At 47.0% G+C, this 20,355-nt stretch overlaps 1 protein-coding gene across 4 annotated transcripts in view; it reads left to right on the top strand.

Annotated features, from left to right (window-relative positions):
* The window catches only part of LOC144761836 (uncharacterized), a 538,733-nt gene that overhangs the window by 401,494 nt on the left and 116,884 nt on the right, over positions 1–20,355 (top strand). For all 4 annotated transcript variants that reach the window (XM_078647062.1, XM_078647060.1, XM_078647063.1 and 1 more), the window contains one exon: positions 528–756. In XM_078647062.1, the coding sequence (XP_078503188.1) occupies positions 528–756 (229 nt within the window). The remainder of the gene's footprint in view (positions 1–527; positions 757–20,355) is intronic.

Below are 20,355 nucleotides of genomic sequence, written 5' to 3'. Positions count from 1 at the left end.
TAACTTTCTTTATGAATATGCTGTTCCTTCAGATCACTTCTAAACCTTGTCCTGCCCCCTTATGAAGTTATGTTGCTGTTATTCAGTAAAATGTTTCTATATTCTATTAAAATACCATCTTTTTCACTATCCTTTGTGATGCATTGAAATTAGGCGCAACAGGGATCACCCTCGAGTTATGTCACTTAAAGTGATCACGCCTTTGTGTCTATAAAGATTGTATTCACTCTAGGGATACTTGTCTACTGAATATGATAACTTCAAATGTTCTGGATACAGAATGTTACATGGAGATATTTATAAAATGAGACATCTTTTGAAAGACAGAAAGTACATTAACAAAGCTAAATAACACATCTTTGTAATTTCAATTATATAAAAAAGACAATTTGCAGAATCTGGACATTTAAAACCGTAAAAGGCCTTTAGAGCCTTACCCATTGTGGGTAATCTGCTGACAATCTTTAAACACGTTTATCTTTGATTTTTATACTTTGTCGGAGTTTTAATCCGAACGTATGGTTTAGTGTTGCAGATTTTGCATCGAAAGCTCTCTGCCTGTGTCCCCATAGAGGAGCTGTGGTTCAACAGATAGAATGGGTGCTCCTGAAGGCGAGCTATGGTCTCCTCGAGTTCCTGGTTGAAAAATCCAGTGGCAGACAGGAATGGACTGAACGGAGATGCCAGGCCTTGTCTGCACTCATTCGGCTTACGTCTATCCCTGCAGGCAAGGAACTTTTGAACATGCAGGAAAAGGTTTGTGCACAATGTATGAAAATGTATTCTTGTATGTCGGAGAATATGATTCATAGTATTAATTATAAAGCCATGTTTAAAAAATTGTTAGATTTAAATCCTTGTTGTGAATTGGGTTCTGGCACAATTCGGAACTCCTGCCACTCACTAAGCTACACCAAGCCACTACTTACCACAGCCCTCCTCAGGACTCATAAAAACATCACACATAGACACATAAAATACCAACCTGAGAAAGGAATAATAGCAATGTCCACACACATACCACTAAAAGTACTGAAAATCTGGAGCCATAGTCTCGGGGGATATGTACAACAATGCAAACAACTCGCCACTGCACGGCAAGAAACAACGCCTCCCGGTGTCACAACGCGCACTCAGCACGACACAACGTCTTCCGACGAATCAACGCCTCCCGGCGACACAAGGCGCACTCGACACGACACAACGTCTTCCGACTAATCAACGCCTCCCGGCGACACAACACGCACTCGGCACGACAACAACGCAATTCTGAGAGGGAGCAATACCTATAATTTGGACATGCCTGTTGGGAGCCGATTTCCCTTACATGGACAAGGGGCCAGACCTTCCCTTACAGAATGTATGAGATAAAGATTGCATTTGTAGTTATTCCCTGATTAGAAGTAGCACACCTTCCTGTCATCAGTTGCATATAAGAAGGGAATTTCACCATCCTTCTGTACGACAGCACCTGGCTAAGAAGAGTCCACCCACCCCCTTTCAAAGGAAAACAGACAAATGATACTAATGCACATTGGGGTCTCTTTATTACATGATAATAGTATGACAAGAAAAGAAATACCTAAACATTATCCGATCACCAAAACATTCATACACATAAAAGCTGAAAAGTAATCATATGGTTAGATATAATAGGTCAACTTGGAACACCTCACCATAATCCTAGGCATTCTAGAAGGATTCGTTCCTCTCTTTCCCTCTGGTCCGGTCAGGACTCTCTGTTCCACAGTCGTAGGTACACGTCTGCACTTCGCTGCTTCACCAGATCGCCATGACTTCTTAGCAAGATCTCGGCAGCAAGCAAATGTCAGAATGTCAGACCATTAAATCTCTCCCTTCACTAATATAGAACGCAGTTTCTCATCGAAGCTTCTAGCAAACTCCTCCTATGGTTCCCACTGAATTCATGTGCCACCTGGTACCAAGGCCACTCCTCAGGGTAGCTAAGCCTTTGTTACGACCTCGGCGCGAAGTGAGCACATTCCTTCGATAAGAACCGGTCCTCTGGTTCATAGCTAGCGAATAACACATTGAAACTAAAACATGGTCTTTCACCTACAAGCGGTTAAGAACGATCGTGTCAGAAAAGAATATGGCGTCTCTCGTGCATAGGCCTCTAGGCCCGAAAAAGAGCGACGACCATAGAAAGAAGGCATAAGATCATGCCACAGCAAATAGGTAAGCTCTGCCAATAGGTGAGGTAAAGTCGGAAATAAAGTAAGCATCACACATATGCAAATAATAGCAAAATATACTGAGATGGTGTTGGGCAATGGTCAAAACCACGCCAGTGAGTGCACATATCTCTATCACTACAGAAAATGCATACGTTTATAGATATTGAGCTATAGTGACATGGGTAGTGAAGGAACCATTGTTTGGCTGGAGTCTTGGTTTCATTCTGACCCCCTGGAATTATTTCTTATTTAAGTATTTTGCAGCCTTTACATGTAAATACACATTTGTCTTTGCAATAATGTCATAACGCTAAAAGCTAGCATTGTTATGTGGTTGGCACTTCATGTTTCAGGTCGGCATTCGAACAGTAGGCTTTCACTGCAGGTTTGCACTGCATCAGCTTGGATGCTGCAGGTTAAAGCTTCTGCCGGGGTCTCTGTGGGTTTACACTGCATCAACTTGGATTCTGCAGGTTAAGAGCTTCTGCCGGGGTCTCTGCAGGTTTACACTGCATCCTCTTGGATTCTGCAGGTTAAGAGCTTCTGCCGAGTTCTCTGCAGGTTTGCACTGCATCAGCTTGGAAGCTGCAGGTTAAGAGCTTCTGCCTAGGTCTCTGCAGGTTTGCACTGCATCAGCTTGGATGCTGCAGGTGAAGAGCTTCTGCTGGGGTCTCTGCAGGTTTGCACTGCATCAGCTTGGATGCTCAGGTGAAGAGCTTCTGCTGGGGTCTCTGCAGGTTTGCACTGCATCAGCTTGGATGCTGCAGGTGAAGAACTTCTGCTGGGGTCTTTTGAACTTCTGCCGGGGTCTATGTGGGTTTGCACTACATCAGCTTGGATGCTGCAGGTGAAGAGCTTCTGCCGGGGTCTCTGCAGGTTTGCACTGCATCAGCTTGGATGCTGCAGATTAAGAGCTTCTGCCGAGGTCTCTGCAGGTTTGCACAGCATCAGCATGGATGCTACAGGTTAAGAGCTTCTGCCGGGGTGTCTGCGGGTTTCGACTGCATCAGCTTGGATGCTGCAGGTGAAGAGCATCTGCCGGGTCTCTGCGGGGTTGCACAGCATCAGTTTGGATGTTGCAGGTGAAGAGCTTCTTCCCGGGTCTCTGCGGGTTTGCACAGCATCAGCTTGGATGCTGCAGGGGAAGACCTTCTTCCGGGGTCTCTGCGGGTTTGCACAGCATGAGCTTGGATGCTGCAGGTTAAGAGCTTCTGCCAGGGTCCCTGCGGGTTTGTACAGCATCAGCTTGGATGCTGCAGGTTAAGAGCTTCTGCCGGGGTCTCTGCGGGTTTGCACTGCATCAGTTTGGATGCTGCAGGTTAGGAGCTTCTGCCGGGGTCTCTGCGGGTGTCTCTGCGGGTTTGCACTGCATCAGCTTGGATGCTGCAGGTTAAGAGCTTCTGCCGGGGTCTCTGCGGGTTTGCACTGCATCAACTTGGATGCTGCAGGTTAAGAGCTTCTGCCTGGGTCTCTGCGGGTTTGCGCTGCATCAGCTTGGATGCTGCAGGTTAAGAGCTTCTGTCGGGGTCTCTGCGGGTTTGCACTGCATAAGCTTGGATGCTGCAGGTTAAGGGCTTCTGCCATGTTCCTCATTGTTTCACGCTGAACCCGCCACACATGTTCTGGGCCTGCTGGACAGGGTCAGACTGATTTGCATATGGCCATGTCTGAACTGGGGTGGCTGAGTGAGCTAAAGAATGGTGATGGATTAAACCCAGATCAGTTGACTGGGGGTGAGTGTTTGATTTGCTCAAACACTCCGTCCATCATCCCCTTTTGTATCGCTTTGTTAGCCCTAAGTGTGGCAGGGTATGCTCAGACATGAGTCCCTTGCTCACTTGGCCACTGGATTCAAGATAGCCTGGCTGATGAGGATTATGAATCCGAAACCGGTCCCAGGATGCTTGTTTCCGGTTCAGGGAAGACATGGCTTGGCAGTTCGGGCTGGACTGTTCCCATGAGGCACAGGGTCAGACTGATTTGCATATGGCCATGTAGTAGGAGAGTGGGGTCTGCAATCTCATGGCCACCCCAGATTTTTGCTTTTTGCTTCACTGGTTCACGACTTTCCCTGGCTGTGGGCCTGCTAATCAGACCCACAGCCTAGCTGTTCTCTCTCTAAATTACAACCATGTACCTTAGGTGCATTTTACCAATTGGTACTGGGCCACCTTATCAGTCCCTGTACAGCATACCTTAGGTATCCAGGGCATAGGTGTACCCAGGGCCTACCAGGGGCTGAAGCATGCATTATGCCACCCCTGGCTGGCCACCCAAACAGACACAACTGGCTGCACGACAGCTGGGGCAAGGTGGTGTAAACACCCTTTGCTTTAGATATAGTATTCCTATATCTAATCCTAAAATGGACACATATATTCCTATCAGTCACTCCATCAGCCATGAAACCGCTGGGTAAAAGTGCGCTGTATAAATGCTTTTTAATTCAAATTCAAAATTCAAATTCAAAATAAATTCAAATTCCTATGGCAGGCCTTATCAATCCTGAAGGCAGAGTGCTTGGAATTATGTGAGATGGTGCTCTGGCATGAGCTGAGCCCATTTGCAGCTTGCGGAACCAAGTCCTGATAGCTGTTCCATGATAACGCTATACCATATACTCTTAAGTGCATTATAATCCTCGCGCTTAAATGCTAACTTTGGTATAGCATTATCAATACATGTCGAGTAAGGTGTCATACGAATTGGAATACTAACCCCTCGCCAATTCTGGCGACGGGGTTAGCATTCCACCCTTCTAGAGGGACACGACATATATGTAACTGTGAACCCCGGTTAAAGTCAGACACAGCCTCAGCTCCACAAAATGGATGCTGCCGCCGAGACACAAGTCTGCCCTCCTGCTGCTGGGAGTCCTTCCAGCAACGGAGGCCTGGACAAAGGGTTTCCTGTCAGGGGCGGTGCTAGCACCATCCCAGACAGGATTTTGTGTATCCCAGGTAGGCAGGGCTGAAAGGAAGGTGACTGCAAGTGGCACCCCGGTGCTCACTGTGCATATGCCGGCTCGAACCAGTGCCTGGGGCACCCCAGCCCCTGAGCTGGGGAGAGACCGGACAAAGGAGAGGGGTGTAACCACCCCCCTCCTGGTCCCACCCATAGGGCAGGACCTAGTCGCGTGCCAGCCCCTTTTCTTTGGATAAAGGTAGGAGCAGGCCCCCTTCCCAAATTAGATCATTCTGAATCTTGAACTACTTTCCACGAAAGGAACTCTTGACTTTTTCTGAAGACTCTCCCTTGTGGCTAAGGAGTAGCCACCCTGCACCAGCAGGCACCATCTAAGCGCTTGCGGTCTGCTGCACGTCCATCCTCCGGATCAAGACTGCCCAGCTCGACGAGACCCGGATTCCCTGCCATCTCTGACCTCTACCTGCATCATCAGCCCAGCTGAGATTCGTGGGTGTGACGAGACCCGAGGGACCGGCTATCTTCAGGACCAGCACGACCACCGAGGGACCCTCGAGTGAGTGCACTGGGGTTTGAGAAGCCCTAACCCTAAGCAGCTCCAGCACCGAAGTCCAGCCCCCAGCATCCACGAGGTCTGCGTGGGGCCCTTCTGCTTCTTTGCTGCTTGCCACGTTGTCCGGTCACTTGCCCGTTGGCTAGTGACCCTCTTGACGACGTACCACGACGTTTTCACCGCTGGTCTAGGTCCCCTAGACTGGCCCTTGCTTCTTGCCCAACAAGAAGTGCCCTGGACCCTCCTGGTCCACTCCAGACGCCATCTTGACTCCACCGCGTGGGCTTGCCTTTGCTAAGGTTTGTTGCTCAAATCCTGAGTCCAGCATCGCCGACAGCCGACAGCCTCGTGGGACAGCTCGCACCTCCAGCCTGGACGCCGACAACGCCTCCTGGCCCGTGTGACTGCAGAGTCCAGCGTCGCCCACTCACCTGATCGAGGTGCCCTCATCCGGTGCCATCCTGGTGCCCACTCAATCACTGGCTAGTGATTAAGAACTGAGTCCCCTCTGCTTTCAGGTCGTCTTCAACTCCGATCCAGGCTTGGATCACTCCGAACATCTTCACTGGTCGCCTGCCAGCAACTTCTTCTTTCAGGCTCCATAGACTTCAACGAGGATTCCCGACGTCTTTTGAACCCTATGCAGCCGCGGCCTCTGGGCTAGGTAACTTGAGTAGTTCGGTGCTCCAGCACAGGTTCACTATCCAAGTGTCCAGATCCTTTTTCGATTTTAGTCTACCTAGTCGGATTCGTCCGGAAACAGTAACTTTAGAAACGCTAGCATCCATAGACTTCTTCCCGCATCCCGCGTGAGAGTGCACACTCTGCACCCGATCTCCCTAGGCCTCCTGCTCCTAACCTTAGGGTTCAGTAGTGTAGTCCTAGCGATCCTGAAGCCTCTGGATCTTGTTACTTACCTGCTAGTATTTCGCATTCCACTTTTTGTGTATATGGTTTTTCGTGCCCCTCGGGCATTTGTGTAAATTGTGCAACTTGAAGTATTTTCATAAGAGTTTTGTATTGTGCTTAGCTCCCTGACTCATAAAGAGTTCCGGGTAGACTTGTTATTAATAAATATCCTATATTTTTATAACAACTTGTGTGGTGTCCTTTCACTTGGTGTTCAAGGGGTATATGTGATGGTAAAACAGCTGGCTTAACACGCCCTCTAGAGTTTAGCCTAAAGACTGCTCTTGTCCACGCTACTAGGATAGCTGGTCTAATAAGGTTGACTTACAACCAATCATCAATAAGGATTGTTTGGTATGATACAAAGTGATCACTAGAATAATGAGCACTGTATATCAGGCCAACTTCTCACACATGTCTGAACTGGGGTGGCTGAGTGAGCTAAAGAATGGTGATGGATTAAACCCAGATCAGTTGACTGGGGGTGAGTATTTGATTTGCTCAAACACTCCATCCATCATCCCCTTTTGTATCGCTTTGTTAGCCCTAAGTGTGGCAGGGTATGCTCAGACGTGAGTCCCTTGCTCACTTGGCCACTGGATTCAAGATAGCCTGGCTGATGAGGATTATGAATCCGAAACCAGTCCCAGGATGCTTGTTTCCGGTCCAGGGAAGACATGGCTTGGCAGTTCGGGCTGGACTGTTCCCATGAGGCACAGGGTCAGACTGATTTGCATATGGCCATGTCTGAACTGGGGTGGCTGAGTGAGCTAAAGAATGGTGATGGATTAAACCCAGATCAGTTGACTGGGGGTGAGTGTTTGATTTGCTCAAACACTCCGTCCATCATCCCCTTTTGTATCGCTTTGTTAGCCCTAAGTGTGGCAGGGTATGCTCAGACGTGAGTCCCTTGCTCACTTGGCCACTGGATTCAAGATAGCCTGACTGATGAGGATTATGAATCCGAAACCAGTCCCAGGATGCTTGTTTCCGGTCCAGGGAAGACATGGCTTGGCAGTTCGGGCTGGACTGTTCCCATGAGGCACAGGGTCAGACTGATTTGCATATGGCCATGTCTGAACTGGGGTGGCTGAGTGAGCTAAAGAATGGTGATGGATTAAACCCAGATCAGTTGACTGGGGGTGAGTGTTTGATTTGCTCAAATACTCCGTCCATCATCCCCTTTTGTATCGCTTTGTTAGCCCTAAGTGTGGCAGGGTATGCTCAGACGTGAGTCCCTTGCTCACTTGGCCACTGGATTCAAGATAGCCTGGCTGATGAGGATTATGAATCCGAAACCGGTCCCAGGATGCTTGTTTCCGGTCCAGGGAAGACATGGCTTGGCAGTTCGGGCTGGACTGTTCCCATGAGGCACAGGGTCAGACTGATTTGCATATAGCCATGTCTGAACTGGGGTGGCTGAGTGAGCTAAAGAATGGTGATGGATTAAACCCAGATCAGTTGACTGGGGGTGAGTGTTTGATTTGCTCAAACACTCCGTCCATCATCCCTTTTTGTATCGCTTTGTTAGCCCTAAGTGTGGCAGGGTATGCTCAGACGTGAGTCCCTTGCTCACTTGGCCACTGGATTCAAGATAGCCTGGCTGATGAGGATTATGAATCCGAAACCGGTCCCAGGATGCTTGTTTCCGGTCCAGAGAAGACATGGCTTGGCAGTTCGGGCTGGACTGTTCCCATGAGGCACAGGGTCAGACTGATTTGCATATGGCCATGTCTGAACTGGGGTGGATGAGTGAGCTAAAGAATGGTGATGTATTAAACCCAGATCAGTTGACTGGGGGTGAGTGTTTGATTTGCTCAAACACTCCGTCCATCATCCCCTTTTGTATAGGTTTGTTAGCCCTAAGTGTGGCAGGGTATGCTCAGACGTGAGCCCCTTGCTCACTTGGCCACTGGATTCAAGATAGCCTGGCTGATGAGGATTATGAATCCGAAACCGGTCCCAGGATGCTTGTTTCCTGTCCAGGGAAGACATGGCTTGGCAGTTCGGGCTGGACTGTTCCCATGAGGCACAGGGTCAGACTGATTTGCATATGGCCATGTCTGAACTGGGGTGGCTGAGTGAGCTAAAGAATGGTGATGGATTAAACCCAGATCAGTTGACTGGGGGTGAGTGTTTGATTTGCACAAACACTCCGTCCATCATCCCCTTTTGTTTCGCTTTGTTAGCCCTAAGTGTGGCAGGGTATGCTCAGACATGAGTCCCTTGCTCACTTGGCCACTGGATTCAAGATAGCCTGGCTGATGAGGATTATGAATCCGAAACCGGTCCCAGGATGCTTGTTTCCGGTCCAGGGAAGACATGGCTTGGCAGTTCGGGCTGGACTGTTCCCATGAGGCACAGGGTCAGACTGATTTTCATATGGCCATGTCTGAACTGGGTGGCTGAGTGATCTAAAGAATGGTGATGGATTAAACCCAGATCAGTTGACTGGGGGTGAGTGTTTGATTTGCTCAAACACTCCGTCCATCATCCCCTTTTGTATCGCTTTGTTAGCCCTAAGTGTGGCAGGGTATGCTCAGACGTGAGTCCCTTGCTCACTTGGCCACTGGATTTAAGATAGCCTGGCTGATGAGGATTATGAATCCGAAACCAGTCCCAGGATGCTTGTTTCCGGTCCAGGGAAGACATGGCTTGGCAGTTCGGGCTGGACTGTTCCCATGAGGCACAGGGTCAGACTGATTTGCATATGGCCATGTCTGAACTGGGGTGGCTGAGTGAGCTAAAGAATGGTGATGGATTAAACCCAGATCAGTTGACTGGGGGTGAGTGTTTGATTTGCTCAAACACTCCGTCCATCATCCCCTTTTGTATCGCTTTGTTAGCCCTAAGTGTGGCAGGGTATGCTCAGACGTGAGTCCCTTGCTCACTTGGCCACTGGATTCAAGATAGCCTGGCTGATGAGGATTATGAATCCGAAACCGGTCCCAGGATGCTTGTTTCCGGTCCAGGGAAGACATGGCTTGGCAGTTCGGGCTGGACTGTTCCCATGAGGCACAGGGTCAGACTGATTTGCATATGGCCATGTCTGAACTGGGGTGGCTGAGTGAGCTAAAGAATGGTGATGGATTAAACCCAGATCAGTTGACTGGGGGTGAGTGTTTGATTTGCTCAAACACTCCGTCCATCATCCCCTTTTGTATCGCTTTGTTAGCCCTAAGTGTGGCAGGGTATGCTCAGACGTGAGTCCCTTGCTCACTTGGCCACTGGATTCAAGATAGCCTGGCTGATGAAGATTATGAATCCGAAACCAGTCCCAGGATGCTTGTTTCCGGTCCAGGGAAGACATGGCTTGGCAGTTCGGGCTGGACTGTTCCCATGAGGCACAGGGTCAGACTGATTTGCATATGGCCATGTCTGAACTGGGGTGGCTGAGTGAGCTAAAGAATGGTGATGGATTAAACCCAGATCAGTTGACTGGGGGTGAGTGTTTGATTTGCTCAAACACTCCGTCCATCATCCCCTTTTGTATCGCTTTGTTAGCCCTAAGTGTGGCAGGGTATGCTCAGACGTGAGTCCCTTGCTCACTTGGCCACTGGATTCAAGATAGCCTGGCTGATGAGGATTATGAATCCGAAACCGGTCCCAGGATGCTTGTTTCTGGTCCAGGGAAGACATGGCTTGGCAGTTCGGGCTGGACTGTTCCCATGAGGCACAGGGTCAGACTGATTTGCATATGGCCATGTCTGAACTGGGGTGGCTGAGTGAACTAAAGAATGGTGATGGATTAAACCCAGATCAGTTGATTGGGGGTGAGTGTTTGATTTGCTCAAACACTCCGTCCATCATCCCCCTTTGTATCGCTTTGTTAGCCCTAAGTGTGGCAGGGTATGCTCAGACGTGAGTACCTTGCTCACTTGGCCACTGGATTCAAGATAGCCTGGCTGATGAGGATTATGAATCCGAAACCGGTCCCAGGATGCTTGTTTCCGGTCCAGGGAAGACATGGCTTGGCAGTTCGGGCTGGACTGTTCCCATGAGGCACAGGGTCAGACTGATTTGCATATGGCCATGTCTGAACTGGGGTGGATGAGTGAGCTAAAGAATGGTGATGAATTAAACCCAGATCAGTTGACTGGGGGTGAGTGTTTGATTTGCTCAAACACTCCGTCCATCATCCCCTTTTGTATCGGTTTGTTAGCCCTAAGTGTGGCAGGGTATGCTCAGAGGTGAGTCCCTTGCTCACTTGGCCACTGGATTCAAGATAGCCTGGCTGATGAGGATTATGAATCCGAAACCGGTCCCAGGATGCTTGTTTCCGGTCCAGGGAAGACATGGCTTGGCAGTTCGGGCTGGACTGTTCCCATGAGGCACAGGGTCAGACTGATTTGCATATGGCCATGTCTGAACTGGGGTGGCTGAGTGAGCTAAAGAATGGTGATGGATTAAACCCAGATCAGGTGACTGGGGGTGAGTGTTTGATTTGCTCAAACACTCCGTCCATCATCCCCTTTTGTATCGCTTCGTACCTCTTGTAATTGGCACGCCTTGAGAGCACAGCTGTCTGTAATACTTATTGTTGCCAATTATTGAAAATATGCTAAGAGCAGGATGTCATTCTCTATTGGCTGTTTCATGGAGCGCTTGCATTGTAATGAATGAGCAGCTATTTCACATCTATTAAGTATACAGAATTACCATACGTTACATTCTTTATGTCATAGATACAGTGTATAAAGAAATACATATTTGTGTTTTTGCTGCAACAGTTGTTTTTGTGTTGTAGTCATGACTTAAATTTTTCCTTCTGGAGCATTCTATTTACATCCATTATCAAGTATTAGCAAAGCCAACAGGTCGGACTTATACATGCCAACTTAACCATGCACAAATTCTATTTGCATATTTTCATATATTAAACCCAGACTGTTGCCTTTGTCAATGTTTGTTTTATCTTGAATCTTGAAAAAGAACTGCTGAATTATTGTTCATGTGGTAAGTCAATTAAAATCACTAAACCCACAGTTAATTGGTCAGCAGGTCACAATGGGTTCAGACGCATTCTTTACCAAGGACTGATTGGGCTAGCCCTAATGAGCTAAGATACCAGTACTCTCCTAAGAGTCATTGAAGACTTAGGGGTCTATTAGAATGTCGGGCGTATCGCCACCGCCCGCATGGTGGTGGCATTCTCCTCCGCCCGCATACCATTTCCCCCCACCATATTAGTATGGCGGGGGGACCACGGCGGATGGAAAGACCGTCCACCGGTTTTCCACCGGTCACAAAGGTGACCTGGCAGAAAAGGGGCCTGATATGGTGGCGGTGTCTGCTAGACAACGCCATCCATATTATGATGGCAGCGGGAAGCAGCCTTATCGTGGCGGCGTTGCTGCCACGGAAAGGCATGCAGTTTCCTCAGTTGGGGGGCCCGTTGCGGGCCCCCAGAATGTTGGGGCGAGGGGGGTACATGGGGGGTACCTATGGTACCCCCCTGCATTTGCATGGACGATGTGGCAGGCGTCGCGTGGGGCCTGCCACGTTGTGCATGCAAATGCGCACATGCCTTTTTTTGTATTGCGGCGGGTGCTGCTGACAGAACCGCCCAACGCAATGCAAAAAATGCAGGATGCGCCTGCCATTGTGGCGGGCGCATCCTAATTGCCCATGCGGGACCGCCGCACCCTTAGCAGGCGGTCCCATTTCCTGTCCATTTGCCAATGGTCTGCAGTCCACCAATGTCATTGAGTACTGAAATTTGTCATAACCAACTTTACAACTTTGGAAAGGTGCTGTAGCATAAATAGACTTTACGGTCAATAACAAGTGGTGCCCTGTATCGTGAGGCTGTGTCACTAAAGATAGACACAGGGCATACGTAGAAGGTGTTGAGGTATGGCAGAGTCTAGAGAGCATCGTGAAATGACTCGAGTAACATGAATAAATGGTTAAAATCTCCCATTTATTGAGGCACTGCGTAAAAGCAGTTTAGTTCGCAATCAGGCTTTTCAACCTGTATGCTATTCAAACAACAGTATTATTTATTCTACAACGGCTTTTCTGAGTTCCACAGAGAGGCGCCTTACCTTTAAGCCTCTTAGTTACACATGGCTTCAACACCCTCAGTGTCTATGGATTCCCACGTGTCAGAAATTGAGTCCCCGACCTGTCTTCACACCATACACATTGATGATGCGACATCCCATAGTGGAGAAAAAGCTACGTTGAAGGTGAGGATCTATTAACCACAGCATATAGAAGGGGGGTAGGCAATTAGACCCTGGCAATGGGAACACTGAATGGAAATCTGTTCTTGGAAGATGCTTCCTTGGAAATGGTGATCCTATCCAACCTGCTTAACAGACCCTGGATTTTTAGCCACTGTATGAGGTTGTCCCCAAGGGTGTCTCCCATGACCTCAGGGTCTGGCCTGCTTTTCAATCGGATGTGAAGGTCACTCTATGTTTGCAAATCTGTCTCCTTCACTCTATCAAGTAATCTATCTGCAAAGGAGTGGCTTGCTGCTTGTTTGGTAGTGGCTGCTTTCCCCAATACACTAGGGGCATTTCTGGCTCACCGAGGCCACGCATTAGGGAGAAGCTTTCCACAGGAGCCAGGCTCACGGGCAGACCTCATGAGGGTACAGGCCCCTTTCTGCTTTCTTTTCACCTTAAAATCCCCTGAAGAAGGACATATAGTTGATGAAAGAAGGAGTTCCTTGTCCTAAAAATCATTCACAAATGTCTGGGTGTCTAGCTGGACCACAAAAGTAAGAATTTCGAAGAGCAGTAGAATCTCATGTGGTCCAAGAAGAGTTATCCATGTAGAGAAAGACATGGAAGATGTATTCAGTTAGACCAAGGGAGATAACCAATCCAACGTGTTTGGGAAATGCAGAGTGAGGTATAATGCAACCTCTGCAGAAGGTGGACAACTAATGGAGTGCCATAAGCAATCTTCGTATTGATTAATGCTGAGACAGGGTAGGAAGCAACTTCTGGAGGAGCGAAAATAACACCTTAAAAAGAACATCAGCTTACTGATTGACTGCCAGAAATAAATATTCAAAAATGTTAAAAGTAAACACATTTTTAATTTTATAATATTTTTTTACAATAAATTCGGAGTATACTACATTTCTGACTTAACTTACAAATATCATGACTTTAATATTGCTACATTTTCACTATAAGCATGCTTGTTTGATAGCTCTGTACCTGGTTGCATGCCTCGGGTCTTTGGCGTGTGTGGGCACCATCAAATATCACCCAGTTGTAACTGGGTGGGTGACTTGGATTGACTGTGAGAAGTCTATCTGGTGCTGAACCGCTCAATGTTCTTAACATCCGGATTTTGAACCTGTGGTTGCCCGGAGGGCCACCGGCACCCATTATGGGGACTGCTACTTATTTTTCCTCATCAAACATTTTCCTGTAAGAAGTACAAACAAATGGGGAAGATAGAGCAAGAGAAAGACGGAAACACCGTCCCGAAAGGAGAAAGCAGGAATCTGTCAAAGTGAGATAAATTGGCAGAGAGTGTCTGGTAGCCGATCAAAGAGGCCTGAGGTGGTTTCGAGGCTATGCAGACTTGGTGTGTGCTGTGCTGACATTTAATAGCGCCGGCAGCGGGCTTCTGAGCAGCTCTTAGGGCATTGGCACTCATTATGTTACAAATCAAGCACTGAGACGTATACTTGCTTATTTCTGAACCGCTCACAACAAGGAACACCTTGCAATCCTTTTGAAGCAAGCTGGACTATACTTGCACACAGACAAACTGCTGCCCTGTCCTGCCTTTAAAACACACTCATGAACTTGCTTCCTCATTCGCTGTGTGTGTGTGCCTCAGAGACAACTCCAGCCCTAGAATATTCGAAAAAAGCAACTTTCCCCAAACAGTCCAGTAGGAAAATTTGATATTCAAATTCTTGTCTTAGAATATTTTGGAGAAAGGCTAATATTACCCAAATATTATGAAGCAGAGCCAAATACACACACATATGAAAACACATAAGTATTCAGGTTGTTCACAGAAACAACATTTGACTGAGCAGAATGCCTTGATTTTAGGTGGAATTTCTTTTTTTTTTGTCCTCATTTTGCCCTTGGTGTATCGCATAGAAGCACTAGGAGAGAAGAAAACACTGTCTCAGATAAACTGGAAGTGTCGGCAACCAACAAAGTCAGTATGGACACACAGTATATTCAAACTCTACCATAAAGCGCCACAGTTTGACAACATAAAAGGGAGCTGTTGCTGCAGTTCAATACCCTTTACAAGTGGGGAGACCATGTTTCTGGGTATATTGAGGAGAAAGGACAGACCAAGCAGCTTAATCATCGGACAGTGGGGGAAAAAAAAAAAAACACCATCGGATGCCAACTAATCCCAATTCAAATTCAAAAGGGACCAAAAGTTACGTTTATCAGGGTTACCAGATCTTGCTAGATCAACTTTAGAGGTTTGCAGGACTGAGATACGCCAGTCTAATAATGTAGGAGATACTGGGGCCTTCCATTTCTTACAAATTTCTCTTCTGGCCAACAGTATACAGTAAAAAAGGAGTTTTTTCGCGGGGCCTCGAACCTCTGCTGATGTACTAAAAATTGCAAGCGTTGCATTGATCGAGATCTGAAAGCCCAAGGATATAGTCAGCTGTGCACTAATCGAATTCCAATAGGGGAGCAGCAATGGACATTCAAAGAACATATGTATGTCGGAGGCTGCCAACAAGCCGCACTTAGGACACGCCACATGAGAATCAGTTGAAAATTTCGATAGCCGCTGTGGTGAATAATATGCCCTATGGAGGGTAAAAAGATGGTTCCTGCGGAGCCAAGCCGGTTTCACAATGTCCCACATGATCTTAAAGGAGGCATGCCACAGGTTCTCAAGGTCCTGACCGATAAAAGAGGAGTTCCATAGCGTTGCTGGTAGTGTAAATTCGCCGTCGACTTCTTCTAATAATAAATTGTATCAGACTGAAATCTCCTTACGTGCGGGTGGTTTATCCAGCGTCAAGGACACTAAACTGCTATCTCCTCCCAGTTGATATCTGCCCCTGACCGAACTCAGCGAATTGGCCCAGCTCGCAATTTGTAGATATTTAAATCTAGAAAGACCCGGTCCTGTTCTAGCTAATAAAGGGTCCCAAGGGAGCAAAGAGCCTTCTATAAAAAGGTCCCCCCAGACCTCCAGACCGGCCTCTCTCAACGGTGTCGCTAGGCTATCCAGAAGCCAAGCCGGACATCCCGGGGAGTCCCACATGGGTGACCTGCCTGCAAAGTAGCCCACCTTTATGGCACCTCTTAGTTTAACCCACGTTTTTAACATTCCCAGCAAGATCTTCAGCTTCACTTTTTAAAAAAATTTAGGGTCCCCAAATTTAAACAAAAAACCCTGCTGGCCTACCCCCTCTCCTCTAAGTAATGCAGCAAACATGCTACCAATTCCCAAGTTTGTAGGCATTTTAAGTAGCATCCTAGCGTGGGAAAGTTGAAAAGCCCACGCATATAGTTGCAGGTCCGGAGCTGCAAGCCCTCCTTTTTCCCTTCGGCGCCTTATTTTCTTCCATGCTATCCCGGGTATGCGATCGTTCCAAATAAAAGAACTAATGTCACCTTGAAGTTTAGCTATAGTTGAGGGCTCAAAGTACAACGGAACAGTATTAAACAAAAAAGAGATTTTCGGTAAAATAGACATTTTAACAAGGTTAACTCTACCCAGAATGGAAAAGGGGAGTGAAGACCAAGATCTCATGAGTCTTCTGCATTCTCTTGCTACTGTAGTAAAATTCAACATTGCGATTTTATCTATATCTTGGACAATAGTAAGACCGAGATATCGCATAGAGTGGCTCAGCTGGGCCCCTGCCACTGGCTCAGAAACATTCCACTGCATTATCTCCGTATTAGACGGATTGATTTGATAACCAGATATCTCACCATAATCATGGGCCAAGGCGATCACAGAAGGGAGGGCAGTGCGCAGATCTGAAGAGAAAATGAGAATATCATCCGCGTACAGGGCTACTTTCCTCTCCCATCCCCCATAGATAAAAGACTTGATGTTACAGTCGTCCCTCAGCCGTTGAGCAAAGGGTTCTATATATAGGTCAAATAGGAGAGGGGAGAGGGGGCAGCCCTGCCGGGTACCCCGAGTGATGTTAAATGGGTCTGATAATTCTCCATTGACCAGTAAAGAGGCCGTGGGGTTCCGATAGAGCAGACTCACTGCTCTACAAAAACCCTCCCCGATGTTGAATTTGCCCAAGACCCCCGACAGGAATGTCCAGTTCACCCTGTCGGAGGCCTTGGCAGCATCCAACGTAATAATGGCAAGGGGAAGGGAGTCCCTAGTCGCCATATCTATAGCTCCCATAAGATCATAGGTGAGCTCAAAGAGCTGGCGACCCCTAACAAAACCCCGCTGGTCATGATGCAAAATAGACGGTGCCACCTCCCCTAATCTACTAGCTAGCACAGATGTAAAAAGCTTGTAGTCAGCATTTAAGATGGAAATCGGTCTGTATGAACCACAACTAGCTGCTGGTTTACCTGGCTTCAGAATCAAAGTAATAGAAGCGTCATTCCAAGATTTAGGGGGAGACAACCCTACTTGGAAAATCTGGTTAAACAAAAGTGTTAAAAAGGGAACTATTGTTGGCAGCAGGGCCAAATAGACCTCAGACGGGAGGCCGTCGGGTCCGGATGCCTTACCCTTCTTGCTGTTAGAGATGGCACTTCTAACTTCTTCCACCGAAATAGGTTTGTCTAAGGTATCCCTCTGTTTAGACGAAAGGGAAGGGAGGGAAACTTTCCTTAGCCAGTCGTCAACTTGCCTCGCCTCAATGAGCTTATCCTCGTGATAGATGTTCTTAAAAAAATCTCGGAAGACACTCCTAATTTCGTCATCAGCCAAATATGTCACGCCATCTACCTTTATTTGATCTATGTTATTTCTCACTTGATCAGTTTTTACCTTCCAGGCTAAAAGCTTCCCAGCCCCTTCTCCATATTGAAAATGGGCCAGCTTACTAGCCTCCCATCTCTGGAGCACCCTGGCATTCAAGATTGAGCCCAGTTCCCCTTTTAAAGTGAGTAGTTTATTTTGCCAATCTTTCAAGATTTCCGGGGAGGCAGAAGGATGTTGCGAGATATTCTCTTGTACCCTAGCCATGTCGGATTCCAGAGAGGAGACCGCTTCTCTGTAAATCCTCTTTTTATATGAGCCCTTGTTGGTAATCAGGCCTCGAAAAAAGGCTTTAAATGCGTCCCAGACACAGCTTAACGAGGCGGACCCGATGTTATTTTAAAAAAAAACTTGTGCTTCGGTTTTTAAAAAGGTAATATCGTCAGGCGCCGTGAGTAATGAACGGTCAAACGACCAAATTCTCGGCGGGTTTTTTAACAACCCCCCCAGTTCCAAACAGATAGCCACATGATCTGATAGATGGAAAGGAAGATGGAAAGTATTTTGCACTGAGTTAACTAACTGCTGGCTGATCAGTATATAATCGATTCGTGACTGATGATGGTATTTATAGTTGCGGAATGAAATGCCTTGCTGGAGCCCAGATCCTGATCTCCATATATCAACATAGCCAAACTCCTTCATTTTGTCAAATAAGAAGGTTCTAGTTTTGGAGGGTTTTATCGGTCCATTGGTTGAGGACTTATCTAATTTGGGGTCTAAGACTATATTGAAGTCTCCTGCCAGAACAGTCGGTTCTGGGAAGGAGAGTAGTTGGGAAAACACCGCACCCAAAACTGAAGGGTCGTCTTGATTGGGCCCATAGTAACCCACTACGGTAACAGGGGCTCCCGCGACAACTACCGAAACTATAGCCCACCTGCCCCCCGGGTCCACCAATTTATCGATTAACCTTGCTTTTAGAGATTTTTAAAAAATAATCGCAACCCCTCTGGTACTTGAAGATTGTGTGGTAGACACACAAAAATCAACCCACCTATTTTTTTTAAGAACGGACAAGATCTCAATATCCGTGAGATGAGTCTCTTGTAATGCTAAAATCTGAGCGTCTGAGTCTCGCAGATATTGCATTATCTTCCACTTTCTTGGGCTAGTACGTAAGCCATTAATATTCCAAGAGAGAATTTTTAACTTATCCATAAGAACAGCTTCCCTCCACCCAATAACTAATGACTGAGACTAAAAAAAGAAAGAAAAAGCTACGATGCCTCATGATATTTACCATGGGGCTTATCACTCTCCAAAGACAAATATTTATGACAGAGCAAAAAATGAGGACCTTTTTAAAAAATTTCCCTTGCGTCCCCCCCGTGACCACCTGAACCCCCCCTCTCCCCATGGGAAACCCTTGCTCTATCTATCTGGAAATCCAGAAGATAGCGCCCTTAACGAGTTCCCGTCCCATCTAGTCTTTCACTTATGAGCAAAAGAAAAAAGGGAGAAAAAGACCACATAAAGAAAAAGATCAAAATATAAGTTTAAGATGTACAGTGTTCATATTTGTTATTGTTTTAAAGTGACTTATAACCACCAGTAGCCTTTTTTGTTCATGTCTATTTATTTTAAATAAAAAAAAAATCTTTTTTATATATTTATTTATTTATTGCTATCTCATTTTTTTTTCCTATTCCCTCTTTTCTTTTTTTTTCTTTTATTTATTTATTTATTTATTTATTCCCCTTTTTTTTTTCCTTTTCTCCCCTTCACCCTTTTTCCCTTTTTTTCAACTCCTAACTTTAGCTAGGCGTGTTCCCAGGCGTCATGCTCTCCTTAAATTTTTCCATTTCCAGTAGAGCCTCCCTTACTCTTGTCTTTGTCGCTCCCTCTCCCCAAAGATATCAGCAATTCATCGGCAGCTTGTACTGATCTAATGTTATGCATGGTGTTGTTGTGCATAACCTTCAAAGCTGCCGGAAAAGCTAGTTGGGCTACAGCCCCCAGACTCCTAAAGGCTTCGAGCCTCCTCCCAAACTCCCACTGTTTGTCAAGTGTGGCCCTCGAGAGGTCGGACCTGATCTTAAAATTAAAACCCTTCCCACTCAAAGACTTCTGCTTGAGGGCCAAACCTAAGATGGTCTCTTTAAGGGTATAGGTATGAAAGTTCACTAATATTTTCCTAGGCTTTGTCCTTTGAGGGTTCTTCCTAAACGGGTCTCTGTGGATACGTTGAATATCTGTAGCTAACTCTTCCACTGACTGATCTAGTCTCAAGGACTCCTTTAGCAAATGGATGATATATTGTTTGATGTCAGACCCCTCGCTGCCTTCAGGAACATTGAGGATGCGGAGATTACTGCGACGTGCATTATTCTCCAACGACTCCATTCTCTCCGCCAGCATCTGATCCTCCTTCCTGAGCTTAACGATGTCAGCCTTAGCTTCGTCCAAGTGCAGTGAGAGACCCGTCACTGTATCCTCTAACCCTTCTGTTCTTGACGCTAGACGGTCAATTTTGCTGTTTAAAGACTCACAGAAGTTCCGAATTTCTGATTGAATAGCAGAGGACGCCTCAAAGCCTCTCTTAATGTCTGCTGACAAAGACGAGAACATTGTTTGTAGGTAGGTGGCCAAAGAAGAGTTGGCACTATTATCCATCAAGGTATCCGAAAGGGCCATCGCCCCGTGACCCCAAAGGTCCTCCCCTTGTGATGCAGTCTCATTTGGGGGGCCAGGTGGCGGGATAGCTAGAAGTAGTACAGTAGAAGGCGGTGGGATCGAGGGCAAAGGGAGGTGCGGAGGCTCTATGACTTTGTTAGTAGGGATAGAAAGAGGGGAAGGAACAGGAGGCACGGTAGGCGACCCCTCAGAGTTCTT

This window comes from Lissotriton helveticus, chromosome 6, assembly GCF_964261635.1.
Source record: "Lissotriton helveticus chromosome 6, aLisHel1.1, whole genome shotgun sequence".
NCBI lineage: Eukaryota > Metazoa > Chordata > Amphibia > Caudata > Salamandridae > Lissotriton > Lissotriton helveticus.
Note: the sequence above shows the minus strand (reverse complement) of the source record. Positions and strands in the feature narration are given on the sequence as shown.